Below are 20,981 nucleotides of genomic sequence, written 5' to 3'. Positions count from 1 at the left end.
ATTTGTGTGTTGTTGTCTGGACCTGTTCTGTTTTGTGGAGGAGCCAAACAACACGGTGATGAACGTGCACGAAACAGAATGAACGACGGCCGTGTAGGAGATGACCAGCAGCTCCTGTGGACGGCTGTACTTGTTGTGCCGTCTCTGCTCGGCTTTCTCTCAAAAAGCTGTTTACGTGTGAGGAGGACCGTTTATTTAAATAGCCTTTTTCAGTACAGGAAGGGTTGACTGCATCCTCCACCGACCTGTTCGCCTGACAAGCAAACTGCAGAGGGCCCAGTAGGGGTCCTGTGATCTCCTTCAACACCAGGCTCACTAAGGAGGCCATGACCACAGATTAAAACGCTACTAGCCTGTAGTCATTGGTTGGTGGTGTGTTACGTGGGGACTGGGTTGATGGTGGAGTATTTGAAACACAAGGGAAGCTCAACATCTCCAGGGACTTGTTAAAGGTCTGAGTGAAGATGAGGGGCTCAGGGATTGTGGGGGCAGTCAGGTCTAAGAGCTTTATGGGTCTTTTTGATGCTGAATTTTCCTCAGGGCTTCACTCTGTAAAGTGCCTTGAGATGACGGGTTGTGAATTACATAAAAAAAACTGAACTGAATCTTAAATCCAGTCACTTCCCTCAGACCATTTCAAACTGTAGCTTCTCTCAGCTACCCTGATCTCCTAGGTCCAGGCTCAGGAGTTTTTTAAATTTCTGCCTATATGTTGGAAAGAGATGAAGCAGCGGTGAGAAAGTACCAAAGCGGCCCAGGTGACAGCCCAATAGGCATCTTAAATGGGGCTCCATTTGGTCAATTTTATTTTACCAAACCCAATTAATCAATTTTTTTCTCCTCCCATTTCACAAAAAGAAAATAACTGAATTACTTTTAAAAACTTATTTTACGTCTAGCATTTCTTCTGGGAGGTGACCTGAAGTCAAAGTAAATACAAGCTGTGAAAACAGCTTGTTAAACAAGATGGCGGCCATGCCATTGTAGACAATGAACAGGCTTCACCTCACTTGTGTAACTTCAAACTAACTTTAAAAAAAGTAAATAACTAAATAAAGTGCCTCGTATTATGGTAAAAAAAAAAAAAAAAAAGGTTTCTCTTTACAATATTTTGACAATATATTTTCCTAAACATATTCAGCATTGCATGATTTTCTCTCCATGGAAACCCAGTGAGTGCTGTAATTGGCAAAATAAAAATCACGATTTTCCAAAACTAAAACCTTAAAAAAAAAATTGTAAATTGGAATTAATCGCCCAGCCCTATAGGTCCACCCCTGGTGGGGAACCATCCAACAACGAAATGGTGCTTTATAATACTTTTACAGGAAGTGTAGGGGTGTTTTGAGTGTCTGATTTAAAAAAGGCAGACATCAAATAGTGATATGTTCCGAAAAACATTCGGTTGTTGAATTTAACAGAAATTTGATTTAGAGAAAAAGCATAGTTAAAAGAAACATGTGGTTAAAGAAGTTAGTTTTTAGTCCACGACATCTAAGGCCTCTTCACCACTTCACGTTTCCATGACAAGTCAACAGTCATGGGAAAAAACCTGCTGTTCCTCATGAATCAGCAGAGGGAAATTTAGCACCATCGTAATAAAAAGAAAGAAAAAAAAAAGCTTTTTTTGGACAACTTAGTCTTTCACGTCATTGTGGTTGAATTTTGACACACACACACACACACACACACACACACACACACACAAACACAAATCCCATTTCATTGTATTGAGGTCTGGGGAAGTTTATTTGTTCCAACACTTCATCTGTTGTGCTGTCAGTTTATTCATTGCCCTGTGGATTAGAGTTAAAGCTGGCAAGTTTCACCTGTTGGACAGATGGCCTCACATCTGACTCTACAATACAGAGCTTTAAGGAGGAGTTTGTGGTGGTTTCAATTATTGTGAAAAGGTTTAGTGGCTACAAAACTAGCCAAAAATCACCTACCTTCCTTCACCACAGCAGACGGTCTGCTAAATATTAGAGATTTCTTTTAGATGTACATACATTTCCCTGGTATTTGGAAAATGCTATTTTAAACTGCATAAGTACCAGATGGTTTTTGCTATCCTCCTTCTACAAGCTTCTTAAAATAATATATATATATATATATATATATATATATATATATATATATATATATATATATATATATATATATATATATATATATATATATATATATATATATATATATATATACATATATATACATACATATACACACACACACACACACTATTTAGTAAACAAATAATTTTGATGAGCTCACCTGAACCAAAGCAGGGAGAGTTTGGTCTAATTTAATGTTATACTTGAGCGGTTAATGGTCATAATATTATGCCTGAACATTGTATATTAATTTCTGGAACAAGAGAGAGAGCGAAAGAATGACCAATAATAGAAGTTAACATTGAGATCTTTTATTAAAGCTCAGTTTTGTACAAATGTCATAGTTGAAACTGCATGCAGTGGCTTGGTTTGAGGCACATTACTAAAGGAAAATGATCATCGCTGAGCAAACTTCAAAGTAAAGAAATTGAACACAGTATTGCATAACTTAATCTTTTTGAGATTTGCAAAAAAATCCACTTTAGTTGCTTCATGGGGACTTGTGTAACATAAAACACACACGCTTTAAAAAAAAAAAAAAAAGGCAAAAGAAAAGGACGATCCCAAACAGCAGTTAAGGTTAGGAAAATCAATGTTGTCGCTAAAAAGTCGAGTCAACAGAAGGATGAGAGGCACACGGACAGATGGAGGCATCACGTCTCTAACGGGACACTACACGCTTTTAGAAACTCAGTTCAACCTGAGCGCTGTATTTACTGAGGTCTAAACGACGAGACTGGAGGCCGCAAATGACGTGCTGAATGTGGTGAACATGTAATACAAGGAGCGCCGGCCCGCCTCCACCACCAAACGGACCTTTACCTCTACAGAGGGACGGGTCAGGCTTAGGATGAAGGTCCCACATGATGTCTGTACTGATGTAGCACCGAGGCTTTATGGGTGAAACGTGTGCAAAAAAATAAAAACATGACTCTGCACAATGCAGGAGCAGCCAAACCATCAAAACATAAAAAAAAAAAAGTCTCACAATGTGGTTAAAAGCTTTTACTACTGTACTTATAGGTTTGATATTAGTCATTTTGCCTTATAATCTCCTTTTTTATTTAAAAAAAGCACACATACTGCAGCATGAGGAGAACAGCGTCGTCCTCTCTGGACAGAGCCCATGTCGTTTCACACCGGACGAAGGAAAAGACAAAAAACGTAGAAACACACAACAGGCACATACAAAGTTACCAACCGGATCGGCCTCCTTTACAGGCCGCACGCGAGTCGGCGCTCTGAAGCTGCCGTCAGGCTGTCCCACAGGGAGGCACAGACTACCCGACAGCCCCTGTCCACAAACGTGAAGAGTCCACAAAAGTCAACACCACCACAGCATATTCCACTTTTGGCAAAATAAACAAAAAAGAGAGCGATCTTTAAAAACGGATTGGTCACACTGGCTGGCTGACTCGGCAGCCTACGCTGTAACACAGTATGGAGGCTGAGAGAGACGGAGGGTCGTCTTAGGCTGAAAACATCCTGCACTACGAGAGCCAAACAAAACAGAACGGCTGAAGAGCTCCGTCCATCTCCCACTACTGCGTTTCTCCTTCATGACATTCCTGTTAGCTTTTCACATTTTATCCAAGCCACAAATTAAGTCTTTAGGCACAACATCGAGTCAACTTAACCATCACAGCTTCTTACCGCTTGCCTTTAAAGGTTAAGCTCACAAAAGGGAGCAGCGAGTTGCCTTTGTATAATAGCCCGAACATGTACGTGAAATAAAAAGGACGACGCGTCAACCAGAACCAGCACTATTCAATCCATATTGCCGAAGAAAGAAAGAGAAAAAAAAGTAAAAATAAAAGTAAGACTAGGTAGGAGTGGGGGTGGGAGTGCAGAATGGAGGGGCTTCGTCACAGTACGGTCTGCCTTCCATGGGAATGTCGAAGAGAAAGAGGAGGTAAGGAGGGGATGAGGGAGGAAGGACAGAGCGGCTCAGCGGCCCTCCTGTGTCTGCGGAGAGTGTTTGTGCACGGCGTGTGAATGTGTGTCCCGCTGACAGGAGTCACGTCCCCGGGGCTCTACTCCCACTCTGTGGTGCCGGGGGGCTTGGAAGTCAGGTCGTACATCACTCTGGAGATGCCGGGGATTTTCTTGATCTCGTTCACCATCTTTAGCACCACCTGGTGGAACAAGCAACGGTTACGTCTTTAGAGGCCGAATTAGAGCCATAAAGTGATGCAAAAACAAACGAAACAAAGAACATTTGGCATATTATACATTTCTTCTGATTCGGTTGTTTTGTGTCAAACTAAAACCCGGCAGATGATCAAACTCTTTATGAGACAGTTGAGAGAAAACAGCATGAATGTGTGAAAAACGTGTGAAAAAGTGATCATCTTGATCAACATTAACTACTGGATAACTCACTAGTTTTGCTCAGCCAAGTTTCATTTCTCAAGCCACACCAAGGCACTGTTCTAACCTGTATATTTACAATATCACTTAAAATGGCACCAGTCCGACGACATGATGCAAAACAAAAGGTTGCAAAAAAAACAACAAATCAAAGCTCGATTTGAAGAAACAGAGAAATTCACTGACATGGATCAGTCTGGACCGGATCACTGTGGGAGAACCGTTCCCAGGAGTCGCCACGCCTCAGTTACTCTGAAAAGCACGTCTACATCTCATCTAGGAGGTCCAAAAAAAACCCAGGGCAACGTCTAAAGTCCTCACTTGCCTCAGTTAAGGTCAGAGTCCATGTTTCAACAAAAAAGAAAGGAGTTCCTAGGAGAACATCACTCCTTACAACAATCAGCACCGCACCATGTCTCGTGTTGCCTAGAAATCCCAAAGCTTTTTAGGAAACCGTTCTATAAACTGAGGAGATAAAAGTAGAACTTTCTGATGTTAAACATCATCTACAAAATGAGGTGTGATTAAATCTGGCTGGAGTAAAATCCACTCAGTGCACACAGACATGATCAATGAAACGTGGTTCTAAACGTTTGCACAAACATTCACCAGATAAATCAAGCAGGCTGACTTGAGCAGCTTCCCAGGGTGCGTTCAGTAGCTTTAAAAAGGGAAAGCAAAACATTTCTTTCCGTCTGCTCATTAATCTGCTTCTGGGTGTCGTCTCCTCAGAAGCTCAACATGATGCTGCAGCTTGCGTTGCTGTGATATTAAGCTGTGCAGGAAAACAATAGTCATAGTCCCACAGACTGAACGATCCTCCTGCTACAGACCTCTGGGCCCAGTGAAAGCTTAATCCTGCATCTGAACTGTCAGACAGAACCGACCAAAGTCCTCACGGCAGACCTGACGTGGAAGACACTGACGCGAGAGCTCAGACTGTGGCAAACGGCGTCGGACTCTGCGGGTCGTCATACCTCCTCGGGGATATGGTTGCCGGGCATGGCAGCGATGCCCGTCATGAAGTCGCTGGTGATGAAGGTGCGGACCACGACGGAGCGCCGGCAGGATGGCTGCTTCTGCAGGGGGTCGCGGTCAAAATGCAGGGGAGTGAGGATGACGGGCATCTGGCTGATCTTGCTTGAGTAACCTAGTGCGAAAAACAAAGGCTTGGCAGTGAGATTCAGAAACATCCTCCGTCAGATTAAAATGACAGCGCAAGGCTGGGAACAGCAGCTTTTTAAACTCCTTTTAACATTTATGAGGAAGTACATCTCAGGGGCTCAAGGGAAAGATGAGAAAAACCAGATCTGATCATGCAGACAAGCAGAACTGCAGTATTAAGACAGGAAAACATGAGCTTAGCCATGATACCCTAAGCAACTACTTATAAGCTGAAATCCATCTATTTGCACACATTAAGTTGAAACGTATTATTTTATTCTGAGAGTCTCTAGTGCTCACCGTAATAAGATAATGGAAGGTTTCAGTTCATTTATGGCACTAATTACAGCGTTTATTTGTCAGATCCCTTCACAGAAACTTACCAGACTCCCTCAGAATCGAATGAGCAACAAAGTCTGCCTGTCTGAGCGTGCTCAGAACGCCGGTGGTCAGGAACGTCGGGGTGATGTCTGCCGGCGGCTCCTTCACGTGAGAGCCAAATATATACACCACTCTGGAAACAGACAGCTCTACTTTAGCGAGCTCTTCGGATTTCTGAGGCCTGAGGGCAAACCGCTGATCTCGGTTACCTGTTGATGGTGTGGCACATGCGAGGGATGAGTCTGGCCAGGAACATCAGCGACTCCCAGTGAGGAGACTCTTTACTCGTCACGCCGCACACGTAACTGTAGGACCGGCAATCTCCCTAAAGCACACAGAATAAGAGGTTATATGGCGAGGACCCAACCAATAAACGGAAACAAAAGCTTCTGAATGGACATTGAAGATTCATGAAATCCTGTTTTGAGGTTCAGCTCAGGCAAAGAAAGCCGCTGGTGCTTAGCTACGGTGTCCTGTCCTGCCCACATGTTGAGGTCTGAGTTAAATTTAAACCTCTGGAGTCAGACAGGCAGTGAAAGGACACGCCTACAGCAAACAGTGGCTGGCTGACTTTGGCGAGGTTTAAACTGTTTAATCAAGCAGTCGGGTCTAACACTTGGACAGGAGCTCGCTCTGAACGGGTTCTGGAGGACAGAAGTGGGGCCAGGAATGAAAGCACTGAAGAAATGTGGCGGTTTGGTGTGGGTGTGTCCTGTGGTTGACGACCAAATTACAGTCCCTGCCCTGCAGGAGACAAACAGCCGGGGACAGACACGGCGTCAGAGTAGCTGTCTCTGAACAGACGCTAGTTCTCCCACACGTGTGCAGCAGCAGAAAACAACACCGCTGTTAACCGCTGAAGACTTCTGCTCCGCCTGTCTCAGGCTTATTTAGCCGTCGGATCTGCACAAACTATTCAGGGACGATAATGTTTAACGGGAAACGCTTTAGAACCGGAAACCCTTAAAATCACAAGCAGGCCTATCGGCTTTCAGAGCCGTTTTCTAGAAGCATTACATGCATGCTATTTTTGATTTCTGACACAAACAGAACAAACCATTTGGATGACGTCGTGTCTAGAGCCTCAGAGAATGAGCTCCAAACTAAAATAAACAGTTTCTAGACCAAAATAAAAAAAAAGAATTTGGTCTTTATTGGCAATACAGGACAGGATGGAGTGAGGGACTTGTCCCACAGAGTGAGATTTGTTTAGGCACATAGGTGAAGAGGGCAGATTCCTCCTGACACACGAGTACCAGCCTCTGTTGGACACAATTTGTCTCTGTGATTATAAAAGAATTCAAATTTAGGATTTAAGGGAAGGAAAAACCCAAAGCCGAGGGATAAGAACATAACACGATGATGCCATGGCTCGACCAGTCAGCAGCCAGACCATCAAGGCAAAACATTTCTCAGGTAAGAAATATTCAATGGCAAATGAAAAGTTATGATAAATCAAAGCTTAACACAGAGGTTTAAAATAAAAGAAGTTCAGTCATCATGCCCACCGACTCCATACCTGATTAAAACTCATGTTGTATGGAAAATGTGAAAATGGAAGAAAGTGTCGTAACATCTGTGATGGTGTGGCTTACCTGGACACCAACAGTTTTGATGGGCAGCAGGAAGGCATTAAGTGAATGAAGGCTGGTGATCTGCATGAGCTTTTCCTCCTCTTCATCTGATATGCACGACTTAACTCTCTGGAGCAAGGCATGAGGCTGGAAGGGAAGGAGACACGAGAAGGTCGACCGTGACGGAGTGAAGGGACAGCAGCCAGCTTTGTGCCAGCAAAGATGAGCTGTAACTGGGGAAATCACTTCAAAACATAACCTGATCAGCAAAACTCAGCAAACTCCACGTTTAAATGTCTTTAATAATATTGTTTGGGTAAATTCTCCATTTGAACTCACTTCTCGGAGCAAGATATTAGGGAAACGTGATTAATCAAGCAGAAGAAGCATCTCATTATTATGTCAGAGGCACCCAGATAAACAATAAAAAAGGTTTACTTCACAATTGAGTTTAACATCTAGTAATTAAAATTACTAGATGTTGCATTTTGCCTCAGTTTGTAATTTCACCCGACAAATCAAAATTGTTGCTAGAAAGCAGCAGGGAGTGGTCATCAGTTCTGGCGATCAGACCTTATTTGGTCATTTTCCTGTGGAGGTGAGCTTTGCTTTATGCAGAATGTTCGCTTCAGAGAAAACTGTTGCAGGAAACTGGCCGATCGTATTCTCGTGCTTCACAAACAAAAAAAGACTGCCCGGTGAGACAAAAGCCGATTCCCTATTTCACACTAACCTTTTTGACACTTGCAGAAAAGTCTGTGATGATTTTGAGGATGTTGTTCGTTTCAGCAAAATCCTTGCAAATGTAAGGCTCCTCAGCACAAATCACTCTGATGGACAAACCAGGTCCTACAGAAAACAACGATGGTCCATTTATGGTAAAAAACAGCAGTAATGTTTAACGCGGCTGCAAGACTTATTCAAATCAGTATTAAATCACATGATTTAAAGGAAGAAAAACTAGCAAAAATAAATGTATGATAGTGAAGGCATGTGCAGATATTTACTTACCGGGAAAAGGATGCCGAGAGACGATCTCTTCTGGCAGGCCTAGTTCTCTCCCCAGCGCTCTCACCTCATCTTTATGGAAATCTTTTAAGGGTTCGATTACTTTTCCCTGGACAGAAACAAATGGGTTGTGGATTTAAATCACAGGGTTTAGCCAGACAAACTAACGCATGGGCAAAAATCTGCAAAACAACCAGCAGAGCCTGCATGTTTTATTGTGCTGATTAAGTATGCAGGAGCACGTATGAGCCATTCTAAATGAGTTAAACCGATTAGTACAGTTTGGTTTTTTTTTTATTTACTTTTTGAAATCCTACTTGAGTTCAGTAAAGAACGTGAGCTAACACTCCAGCTGGTTAGGTCAGTGTGTGTGTGTGAGCACGGACCTCATCTCTGAGCTTGCGGATGAGCTCGGTGTCGTTGTGGTGCGTTTTGATGACCTCTGCCTTTCCGCTGGCAATATGAGAGGCGCTCTCAATGAGATCGGGCCGCAGCGTGCCCTGCGCCAAGAACACCTCCTCCGGGTTGAGGTTCATTTCTCCGAGTACTTCATTAGCCACCTGTGAAGGGACACAAAGCGGGATCGAAGGGTGAACCGATGGATTAAAGAGTTTGCTCTAAATGTGGCCAAACAGACCGACCGAAATGATCCGGAATGCCAACAGCTACTGCCAGGAAGATACAATTTTGTGTTTTGCAAATTTGCTTTAAAGATTTCTTTAAGTGCGGTAGAAAAAAAGTGTAATGACAAAAACGTAAATAAGAATTTTAAGCAGGGAATTTTTAAATAGCTGCTGCTCACTTTAACAAATGTGTCTCCGATAATCTTCCTTTTCTCCTCGGGATTGGTGGTCATATTCAGGGTCTTGCTGATGCGTTTCCGTGGCGTCCTGTCCTCCTCAGAGATGGGAAGAGTTGTTGTCCCGTTGTAGAAGGTGTGAGCTGCATTTACCACTAAAGAACAAAATAAAAGTGCACACTGATAGTAAATATCCATATAATGAACATGAACAATGAATGTTATATAATCTACATGTGCAGCTGAATATACAGTATTAGATGCAACTCGAATGATTTATTACAGGCAATTGTTTCTACTAATTTAGGATACTGTGGTTTACAGTTAATGAAAACTCTAAAATCGGTTTCTAAGAAAATTTGGGTACTTTCTAAGACTATTAAGAAAAGATTCTAATATAGCCATTTTCATTAGCTGTAAACAATGCTTGAAATCTATCACAAGAACACTTCTGCAGAAACCATAAAAGACGCAAGAACGTGTTTCCCACCTTTGAGTTTAATACCCAGCTTGGTGAGGGCCTCCTCCACACTCTGACTTTCTTTCTTCCTCATGAAGCCGTTGTCGATGTGGACCGCTATCACCTGCTCCTGGTTTAGAGCTTTGTTCAGCAGAGCCGTGCACACTGTGGAGTCCACGCCACCACTCAGCAGCACCTGTGGGTGCCAAAGGAAACTGCAGCTTTAAAAGGATGCATCATAATCTGTACAGGTGTAGCGTGAAAGCTCCCTGTGACAGATCATAGTTTCATTTAAGCAGTCAATTCTAACTGAGCTGCTGTAACCTCCTTTAAGCTGTGCCACTTACCAGAACTTTAGATGCGCCCACTTTCTCTTGGATTTCATTGATGCAAACCTGCTGCCGGTTGTGCACGGTAAAGTTACTCGTGCAACCTGCAATTTCAAACAGGAAGTTGCGCAGCATCTCCATCCCTCGCTCCGTTAGGTCAACCTCGGGGTGAAACTGCGTCCCGTACAGCTTCTTCTGTTCATTAGCGATCCCTGGGAGGGGAAACAGGATTGTTTCAAAGTCATGACCTGACCTGTGTTACTTATATGGCCCATTTGAAAATGTCTAGGATGCAAAAAGACCAAATAGTGTTTTTAAGTAGCACTGGAGCTTATACAGAAGCCTACATATAGGTTATATGACAACAACAACACAGGGCTGGATGATGTCAGCTCTGGGCAAAGGTTATCTGGCAGGCCCCTCACCAGCAATGATGTTCCCTGACTGGGCCACCACCTTAAAGCCATCAGCCACTTTATCCACACTGTCACCGTGGGTCAGCAGCACCAGTTCCTCCTTCTGAAGGCCTCTGATAAGAGACACACAGGCGTCAAAGGAAGATCGGAGGCGTTTATTGATTTGATGCGTGCTAGTTAAAGGTATACTACCAGTGTTTAAAACAAGAGCATAAAACATTAATACATTTGACATTTTTTGTGACTTTGGGGGGAAGATTTGTCAAGACATAGTTTCTGATCAATTATTAACATATTTTCTCCCAACATGACTAAAGTGTCAAATTAAACTTCCACATATCATCTGTAAATGTGACATGACTTAGGCAGAAGCTAGTTGGCAATGTTTACACTTACTCCGACCAGCCCTTGGAAATGAAGTGTATATTCCTCACAAAGAGGAAATTATCAAACATATAGTACTCAATCTGGCTTTCCACAGTTGATCTAAGCCTAAAGTTTACTAAATGAGTAGAAATGCAATATAAATAAGCTTTATTTCACCTGAAATTAGAATAAAATGTGTTATACCAGCTGCTGTAAGCAAATAAGCATTTTTATGTACAGCTACACCACTAATGTTTTTCCAACATTTATGTCTGTGTGTATATGTTCAGATAGTCCTTATAAAAGGTCCCCACAATACCTGAAAAGAGAGCAAGTGTTGTCCAGCGCAATGCTGAACACTCCATCCTCCCTTACGCTCTTTTTGTGGACTGTACCGCCGAAAACTTTATTCATCATCTACAGCAAACACACACAGAAACGTAGAAGCTACAGTAAATCATCTCAGAGGAGAAGTAATGTTTCCTTTTTCCTTTCTTAAAAAGAGGCAAACGTCATAAAGCGTGAAGCTTGGACACGGGTACCTGCATCCCATAGCAAATCCCAAGAACCGGCTTTCCTATGGTGAATATAGCCGGGTCGAACCAGGGAGCATCTTCTGCATACACAGACGCCGGACCTCCTGAAATAATGATTGCTCTGAGGAGCGCAAGAGAGGAAAAGCAATCAGGTGACACAGAACAGAGCAGCTTCACACCTCAGAATGAACAGAACATACAAAAAAAAAAAAAACATAAACGTTCTAAAACTAAAACGCTTTCTTCCTTTCTCACCTGTAACCCTGTTCTCTGATTGCAAAGGCTGGGGTCTCTAGAGGGAGGATCTCTGAGCGCACGCACAGCTCCCGCACCCGCCGGTCGATCACCTTCCCATACTGGGCTCCCGCATCCAGGATCGCCACCGCCCCCTCGCATGATCCGTTCTGCTCCGAGCTGTTGATCTCCAGCTGTGGACGCACAGTTTCACGATACAGTCACACACCGATGAAAGTTCCTCTGCTTTCACGTCTTTACAAACCAAAGCATTCTGCGAGCAGGGTTTCCGCTACATGCAATTCGACCGTGGCGCACCGCCACTGCAAAAATAAAAGCCGCCACGCCTTCAGAATAATTTTTTTGTTTAATATGCTGAAGCAATGTAAAGTAGCGCTGTCTCACAGGCACACCGCAGCTGCTGCTGCCTCGTCACATGGATATAGTTCTTAAAATCGTCCTTTTTGTTTCTGAAACTGTTGCACTAAAATAATTCCCTGAATGTGATTCACACAGTTTTAATAACTTATTCGCCTCATTCATTTTGTGCACCTCTGATAGCTGTATTTTTTGGTATAGTTTGTAGTGTGGATTCAGGCAATGTATTACAATTCAGAAATCATTTTATAAAAAGGTAATTTTTAGTTCCAAACATTTAATCACTATTTTTAATAACTTCTCTGTCTTGGCAAAGGGTCTCCTACTGTTTGGGTCCCAGATGTGTGAACAAATCATGACGTCATTTACCACCCCTCCACCCAAAAAAAAACAAACACCACCACGGTTTAGAAAAATCCTGGAGGAGAGACCCTGTGCCAGAGTTATAAAAATACAGACAGTCAATAGTATGTTGGTAGATTTGCAGGAGAGGCAGCATAAGGAAGCCGAAACTTTCCTGAGCTCCACTTTTTGGCCTCCTTGTGGGAAATGTGACTCAGTAATAGGCGTAGCGTGATGAAGAACACGTGAGCTACAACATAGACAGACAGGCACTCTTTTTAAAAGTGCTGCAACCATTCAAAAAAAAAAAAATACAAAAAAGTCACATTAAACTTCAAGTTAATCTAGGGTTGTCTGCTTCCTAAATGGACACTTTGGCTATTTTGGGACCCAAAAGTTTGCTCGAAAAGTAGAATTTCAGCCAGGGATTCTGCTAGAAATACAAAATAAACAACAACAATGAACCAAATGTCAAATAATACACTGTTCTATCCATCATGTGAAACAGGAACGATAATGCCCACGTAGCCAGACATTGGCCCTCCACCAAAACTAGCAAGAGAGGCAAGGAGAGCTTTAATCCGAAAAATATTCCAGAGGCCTACGGTGACGCTGGCGGAGCTGCAGAGATGGAACAGCTCAAGAAGGAGGTCACTGATGAAAGAAAAAGCCTTCTGAGGTCCTGCTCTAAAAAAAAATCTTTGCTACAAGATATGTAGAGGAAACAGCAAATATTATAGAATGTAATCTGGTGTGGGGGAAACCTCTATTGTTTTAGCCCGCCTGTGAAAGGCCATGACAGGTGGAGACCCAACCAACGCCAGACATCAACCTCAAAAACACCATCAACACTGAAACATGGCGGTGGCAGCATCATGCTGCGGGGGGGAGGGTTTTTGTAACACACGGACAGGATGAAATCACTCGTGAAACACGTTAAGTTGTGGTTGTAACCGACAAAATAGAGGAAAATCAAGGGCTAAGGGGTATAGAGCTGCTAAAATTGCCCCCACGTCGTGTTTCCCTCTATGATATTTACACATTAGAGGAAATTGACACATTAGGTGATGTTTCTTCTTTCTTTTTTTGGTAAGTGTGGCCAACGCCAGGTTAGCGGAGGACCTACGGAAACGGAGGACCAGCCAACCCGTTTACAACGATCCCCAAACGGACTCACGAAGAGCGGCAACAACGGGCAACACTACCCGCGTGCAAAGCGAAACCTATTCGAGTCGTTTCTCAATGCGCGTCGTGTTGTTTATCTATCTAAACCTAAAGTAGAAACGACTAATAAACAAGGGCTGGGGGGGGGGGGGGGGGGGGGGGCTAAACTTACCGTGTTGACCGCTAACATCGCAGTGGCAGCGAGTCGCCGTCGGTTTGAAGTTTGCTCAGGACTAGCTTAGTCCGACCGTTAGCCAACTGTCAGTTAACCGTCCTCGTTTCACCCTCAGCCGCGTGACAGCAGCCGCGCAGAGTGAACGAGTCCGCCACGAGGCACCGCTCTGGGTCCTAGCCCGACCCCGTGGCTCAGATAAACCATCATTACTCTGTTACTGGCGCTGTCCTGAACAAATGCCGCCCGGGCTAGGAGCTCGCTAGCAAAGCCCCCCCCCCCCCCTGCGTAGCGTGCTAGCGAGCTCGTGAATCAAGCCGTAATAACGAGCGTTGGCTGGCTGGTTGGGTGGTTAGCCGGCTAGCAGCACGGTTCACAGAGCTATGCTAAAAACCCACGTCGCGACCGGAGCTGCGGGGACCCACTGGACGTGGACCCAAACGGTGTGTGGGGGGGAAATATTGTGTGACAGACTTCCTCATACACCAGCGTAGCTGATTAGCAGCTACGTGCGACATGTTAACGTGAAACCGCAACAGGCGCACCAAAAAATGCTCCTCCGCGGGGGCTGTTGGGTAACATGCTGACTAACTTTCCCCCCCTTTTTGGAGGTGCACGGAGGCCGTCTCCGAACCGCGGGTGCTCTGCGGCTTCCGACGCCAAGTCGCCCGGTGGCCACTCGGCACTAAAGGGAGCATGCTATCCACTGACCTTGCTGTCTCCGTTGCACAGAGCCATGGAAGACCGCCGCCGTGTTCAGCTCTCCCTCTTTTCCTCGCTGTCCCGGCTCGCGCTCTAAGAGGGGCTGCTGGGTATCAACACGCCGACTGCCGCTGGAGAGGCAGAGCGCGCTTCGGGTCTAGTGCAGCTCCTCTTTCTCCTCCTCCGGACGGGGAATGGGAGCAGACTCAACAGTGGCTCCTTCAGGGTGGAGCGCAAAGTGGGATTCAACAGATAGTAGAGGAGCATAGTAGTCCCCCAGAGGGCTGGGCTTACGTTTGACTCAGCCTACAGAGACAGTCCTCTTTATTCTAATAGCTTTGAAAAAGACTAAAACTGATGATGTCTTACGTTTTTAGACACGTTTAGAACATTTCTGCAGCTTAAATAACGAATGCTATTGAACTCTTTCCAGTTTCGAAATACTACAAAACAAGCTGTATTTACAGTGCCCTGAAAAGGCATCCATATAGCCAGGCCCGTATTAAGACAATGTGGTGCCCCTGGGCATGATACCTCAAAGCCCCCCCCCCCCCACCCCCCCTTACCCGTGCTGTCCTCCGGTCAAAAACATCAGACATAATCAAGGGGATTTCTTTACTATTTACTAACTTACACAACTACATGTAGGCATATGAGCTGTGAGCAATATTCAAATATCTAATTTTAAAATGTTGAAATCAAAAAAAATCTTGATTTATTTATCATTTATTATTATTGTGACATCAGTGTTCACAAAACGAATAATGCATGGTCTTTCAACAATTCCAAGTAAATAATATAACAATTTATGAAAAATATATTTTTAAAGCATGTGTCATATGGTGCCCCCCATGGTTGGTGCCCCTGGGCGCTGGCCCACTGGCCCTTATGGATAATCCGGCCCTGCATATAGCCACTGAAACGTTTTTCATTTCTCCATGTTACAGCCTTAAACCTCAATGCGTTCTCACCGGATTTGATGTGAAACACCAATGCAAGCAATACATCATTTTATTTACTTATTTTTATTTTTTATTTTTTTTGCAAACAGGTCTAAAGGTGTTATGTGCAATCAGCCCCATACGCTCCGCTACCCTGAAGTAAAATCTAGTGCTTCAGAAATCACATAGGATATATGAGTATCCATCTTGGACAGGCCGCCAGTGCATCACAGGGCAACAGGACAGACAGAAAAAAAAACTGCACATAGCACTCTCATTCCAATTTAAGGAGACTAATTAACCAAACTTGCATGTTTTCTTTCTTTTGTTTGTTTGTTTTTTGAATGGGTCTAAACGAGTAAGTGGTTTCCTCCCCCTGTAAGTAATGAAAACTCAGTATACAAAAATGAAAGTAAAGTTTTTTTTTAAATGATCATGAGGTTGCTGTGTTGGAACCTCACAGATAATTAATAGGAAAATGAGAGACAACGGATCCAACAGCGCAGATGACCTGACGGCTGTTTTCGAAGCAACCTGGGCCTTGATTAGGCCACCACAGTACAGGCTGCCCGCCTCCATGTCACGCTGCATTGATGCAGTGATTCTGGCCAAAGGAGGCCCGAGCAAATATTGCGTGCATAGAAAAGATCCATGCTTTGCCGGACCCTCACATTTCTGTTAAAACCCTTTTTTCTATTGGTTTTATGTCATTATTTTATTTTATTTTTTCTGAGAGATTGAATTCTTGGTTTTAATTCTCTGGAAGCCATTATCAAAGTTACAAGAAACTCAGTCATATTCAAATAAAATGTGAAAATTATTAAAAAGTTCATTATTATCAGTAAATCGGTTCACAAGGGGAAACACGTTATATGGATTAACAGAGACTGATAATGTTTTAAAGCCTTTATTTCTATTATTTATAATTTTTTCCCACTTCCAGGTAATACAAACACAGCATTTAAGATTAGGATATTGTATCAGACCAATAAAAAAAATTCATGCAGAAATTGGGGCTTAATGAAAAGCATGTTTAAAACAAGTGTTCACTATACCAATCAGAAAGACACACCTTGGTTAATGTGCATGCCCAGCAATGAAACCTGCATAATTGATAATTTGTTAAATTCCATTAATCATTTCAGCATAGCTCTGACTACGAGTGGTTTATGTGCATCATATTGCGTATTAATTACCCATTACTTAATTACATAACTTGTAAGAAATGTATATTGACGTTTTTTATAATTCTTTGAGCAAATGGGAGACACCTTCCCCGAAACTGATAAAGATCAAACATGTCAAAATCTGTCAAAACAACATTCCCCTTTGTTAATTGTGTTTTCCAACAAGCACCATTAACATACCACTTCACAAACGTATGCTGTTTTGATAAAATAGTCAGATACACAGACAGCCGGAGGTATAAAGATTAACTACTGGTATGCCACACTGACAGAACACCGGCTTAAAAAATGTACTTTTAACAAATCTGTTATAAATGGATGATCTAATGCATTGAACATGAATGTAAAGGTTTGAACTCTTTTCCCAACAAATCTATGAGCTTCACTTTCTAAAATGAGCGACAAAAACAAATTTTGAAAAGCATCATGAAGACCAAGGGCCACAGCAGAAACATCAGGGATAATTTAAGATCGGACATGTTTTAAACAGGCTAAGGTTTTAAAACAGTATCCAGAGTTTTTAACACCTCCAAGAGCACCGCTCAACACCAAGACGTGTCCGTCGTTCTAATTCAACAGGCCAGTAAATGACAGCAATAACTAGAGCAGCAGCCAAAAGACACATGGTAACTCTGGAGGAGCTGCAGAGATATACGTCTCAGGTGGGTAATTATGCGTGCTCTCCACAAATCTGGCTTTTATGGAAGAGTGGCAAGAAGAAATCGATTGCAAGTCCTATTTAGCGTTTGCCACAAGCCATGTAGAGGATAAAGGAAACATGTTGAAGAAGGTGCTCTGGTCAGAGGAGATCAAGACTGAACTTTTTGGCCTACATGCACAACTTTGCGTGGCAGAAAATAACACTTCCTCATCCTGAATAAACCATCAGCACATGTAATGGGATGCTTTCCTTAAGCAGAGACATGGAAGCTGGTTAGACTAAATGGGCAGCTGGAGGAAGCCAAATCTGACTTATTTTACTGACTTTTTATTTATTTTATTTTTTTTTACAGAATTTTGAAAGCCATGTATCCTCTTTGCTTTCACTTGATAGTTGCGTAGAGCATTTTCTTTTGGTCTATTACATGAAATTACAGTAAAGTGCACCAAAGTCTGTTGTTGTAACAGGGGAAAATGGGAGCTACAGGTCCAGGAGGATGAATAATTTTACAAGTAAATCCTTCAGGTCATTAATTTGTAAATTTTACTACCGTAATATGTACACCATAGTGCCTCTACACTTCCAACTCTGTCATGCTAAAACGTCAATGATGTGAGAGATTTCTACTGTGCTGTTTATTACTTTTAGGTAAGTAAATTATAACAAAAGTTGCTTTGGAGTTCATTTCATTTCTTTCATTTTTGATATTCTTTTTTTCTGCTGTGATAATTTACAAAATGGAAAAAAGAAAATGCCATCCAATTCATAGTACAAGACATCTTTGTCTTTGCTTCCTTTTTTAGGGTTAGGGTTAGTTGTAAAAAATAAAAATAAAAAAATAACCTAGAAAATTTAATAAAACAGAAAACTGCTGGCATGAGTAAGGGAATACTTTTCAGCATGTGTTTTGAAAACATAACCAGCCTATTTTGCACATTTAGGAAACTATGTCTGTAACAAAGAGGCCAAACAAGGCGGAAACTTCAGCGGTGAGATATGATGATAACAGCCCCATCATGTGGAACATTTAATAAACAACACTTTATAACTGATGGCCTCCGGAGGTACTTGTGTCTGATCAGATTATATATATCTATAGTAGCAATCAGGAGTCCCTGAACCCTTGTTTTAGGTTCATTTTAAAGTTTAAGACCACACAAAGCCACACTGTTAGCCATCATCGACAGTCGGGTCCAGCTGTGCTCTGCATAAATTGCAACTGGTCTTGTGGAAATTCACAGCCTCAATAGTCAAGCATGTCTCTCTAAAAGCTACAACCAGTGTTGCCAGATCTGACTTTAGTTTCCAGCCCAAACACAACATAAAACCATCCATCCATCTATTTTCCAACACGTCTATCCTTTGTGGGGTCGTGAGGGGTGCTGGTGCCTGTGTCCAGCTGTCAATGGGCGAGAGGCGGGGTACAACCTGGAAAGGTCGCCAGTCCAACATAAAACTAAAAAAAAAAGCAGCTCAAATCTAAAACTCTTGAACTCATGTTAAAAGCATAGAAGTATTACACGCATAATGAAAAATAACGGCATTAGCGCACAAAAGCATCACACATACAGGCTACGTATAAAATGTGCAATCAGACAACCAAATACCTACACACACTAGATAACTTTTCCAATCACGTTGTGATAGCAACCATAGTTTTTTTTTTATCAATAGCCTCGAAAAATGAGTTGTAAATCTAATTTTATATAACATTTCTTTCTCACAGAGTACAGATCAATCTAAACATTTCTATTTCACACAAAGCCATGAAACATTTTGAAGTTGATCAGTAGAACTCAACCCCATCTGGGACATCTACGCCTGACATGACCAATATCATTTCATGTAGTGACACTTGATTAACCACAAACTATTAAAGGTTAGACAGATTCTACACATTTTCAAAATAAACAAACTAATAAAATGAGCACAACGAGACGCATTTGATAAAAACGTAGACGTTTTTACATTTCTGCCACACAATGACAATGATCTTGATATAATGTCCCCATCAATAGTTTCTAAAAACTCGCCAAATGTGAAATCTTAAAAACCAACCCAGAGCAAATTTTTCCCAACCCAACATGTTCAAAAAAGGCCCATTTGGGCGAAAACCCGCCCAATCTGGCAACACTGACCCCAACATTAGCCTTGGATCAAAAGTGCTTTTACACATCATGCTGTGTGCTATGAGCGTTGACGTATCCATGAGATACTTTCCCGTCCTCTGTTAAAATATTGTGGATGGTGTTTTATTTTTGTTTAGCTCATTTTGTTTTTTCCTCAAAGGTAAGATGAAATGTCAACTCATACGACCCTGGGGAAAAAAGACTTAACCCCTACATGAGCATATTGGACAGAGACAAAGCAGATTCGATTATATTGAGGGAAATGTTTTGTTTTTTTAAGATATAACTCATATAAGTGCAATATATCTTGGTATTATTACAGTGTCCCACCTGAAGCAAGAGGTTCCCAGCATCCGCCTCTAAAGGATCAGGACTTCCCCAAATTCAACGACTCGTGTTTGCCACATGAATAGTCAAAGACCTTCAGTTAGTTACTTTTCGATCATGATGTGCATGCTTATTAAAGCAGCAGTGGTGTTAACAAGCCATGCTTCCTGGGAAAGATGTGTTTTGGGGAAAGAAAGTTTTTACACACTCTGTGCATACAAAATGACAATAAAGTTGTCTAAGTCTAAAGTCTAAGTCTAGTTTTTGTCGCCTTTTAGAAACCCTGACGGCTCCTCTGGAAATCATTTCACAGACAAAATGTCAGCAGGGTGGTGGATACATCAGATCAACATATAATATATGGGTAAATAAAATCCAGAAACATAAACAGTCTAAAAAGCAGTTTATTTGGGAAGTGCAGTGAAATGGCATAGTTGTGTGTGGTAATGGCATCCCTACTTCTCAGAGAGTTGTACATTATCTGGATTAGTGGCTGTAATGGCAGTTTTACCGTGGCCCTTTCATCACATGCTGTGGCCCTCAAATATGCCTGTGTTGTCACATGTTTGCTGTTGGGATAAGCAATTTCACATGCGCTCACACCAAGCCACAAGGCAGAGCATGTCGTTATTCATTAGCTCTTAATTTAATGTGGGGTCAGGGGTGCATCATGACCCTAACTAAGATAGGAAGACATACAGACTGCTCGCTTAGAGTTAAATCACAAAATAGTATCTAATCGCCTTGACTCAGCAGCAACTAGATTAAACCAGAAATACATTGAAATAAATGTTATGTTTGAATACAAATTATTTATTTTTAAGTTTAAGAAATTGTTCTGAAGTAGAATTACAGTTAACTAAAATAGGAAGACAGGGAATGAGTCCTTTTTATAGTCTGACGTGTGTTCTCTTTGCTGTTGTCCTGGCTTACCAGGAGAACTACAAATAACTCTAGTTTTTAATGAGAAATCCTTGTCTGAAAAAAACAGAGTTGCTTCAAAATAAGGCACAGTATGGATAAAGGGGAAATAAAGTATTTTACATGGCAATTCAAATAAAATTGTAATCAGTGCTTTAAGGCAAAGCTTGCTCTTCATGAGAGTCATTGTCTGCTGGGGCGCTCTCTTTTAATTTAGCAAGCTGATTAAATAAACAACCATCAACCAATCAGTAAATTTGCTTCTATTCAAAAAAGGAAATGTCATCCATGGTGAAATAAAATGAA

General features: G+C 42.2%; 1 protein-coding gene across 2 annotated transcripts; it reads right to left on the bottom strand.

The window, feature by feature from the left end:
* Window positions 1-2,405: 2,405 nt before the first annotated feature.
* On the bottom strand, window positions 2,406-14,754 carry gmps (guanine monophosphate synthase). Of its 2 annotated transcripts, none has more exons than XM_012874816.3 (16): window positions 14,519-14,754; window positions 11,773-11,945; window positions 11,524-11,638; window positions 11,301-11,398; window positions 10,625-10,728; window positions 10,218-10,411; window positions 9,901-10,066; window positions 9,414-9,565; window positions 8,998-9,171; window positions 8,615-8,720; window positions 8,337-8,452; window positions 7,625-7,750; window positions 6,239-6,354; window positions 6,032-6,162; window positions 5,462-5,634; window positions 2,406-4,249 (listed from the first exon to the last, which is right to left on the bottom strand). In XM_012874816.3, exons 1-16 carry the CDS (start codon window positions 14,543-14,545, stop codon window positions 4,148-4,150), a joined length of 2,073 nt encoding a protein of 690 aa, XP_012730270.1. In that variant the 5' UTR covers window positions 14,546-14,754; the 3' UTR covers window positions 2,406-4,147. The 2 variants fall into 2 exon arrangements, with proteins under 2 accessions (XP_012730270.1, XP_012730271.1); XM_012874817.3 differs by lacking the exon at window positions 14,519-14,754 and adding an exon at window positions 13,808-14,074.
* Window positions 14,755-20,981: the final 6,227 nt, after the last annotated feature.

This window comes from Fundulus heteroclitus, chromosome 18 (assembly GCF_011125445.2).
Source record: "Fundulus heteroclitus isolate FHET01 chromosome 18, MU-UCD_Fhet_4.1, whole genome shotgun sequence".
In the NCBI taxonomy this organism is placed as follows: Eukaryota; Metazoa; Chordata; class Actinopteri; order Cyprinodontiformes; family Fundulidae; genus Fundulus; species Fundulus heteroclitus.
This window is presented reverse-complemented; position numbering and strand designations above follow the sequence as displayed.

Coding starts and splice junctions, on each gene's coding strand:
- gmps (XM_012874816.3), bottom strand. CDS start 14,545: ATGGCTCTGTGCAACGGAGACAGCAAG. Junction 9,566..9,900: donor GCTGGGTATTAAACTCAAAG/GTGGGAAACACG, acceptor TTTGTTCTTTAG/TGGTAAATGCAGCTCACACC. Junction 8,721..8,997: donor TCCGCAAGCTCAGAGATGAG/GTCCGTGCTCAC, acceptor GTTTCTGTCCAG/GGAAAAGTAATCGAACCCTT.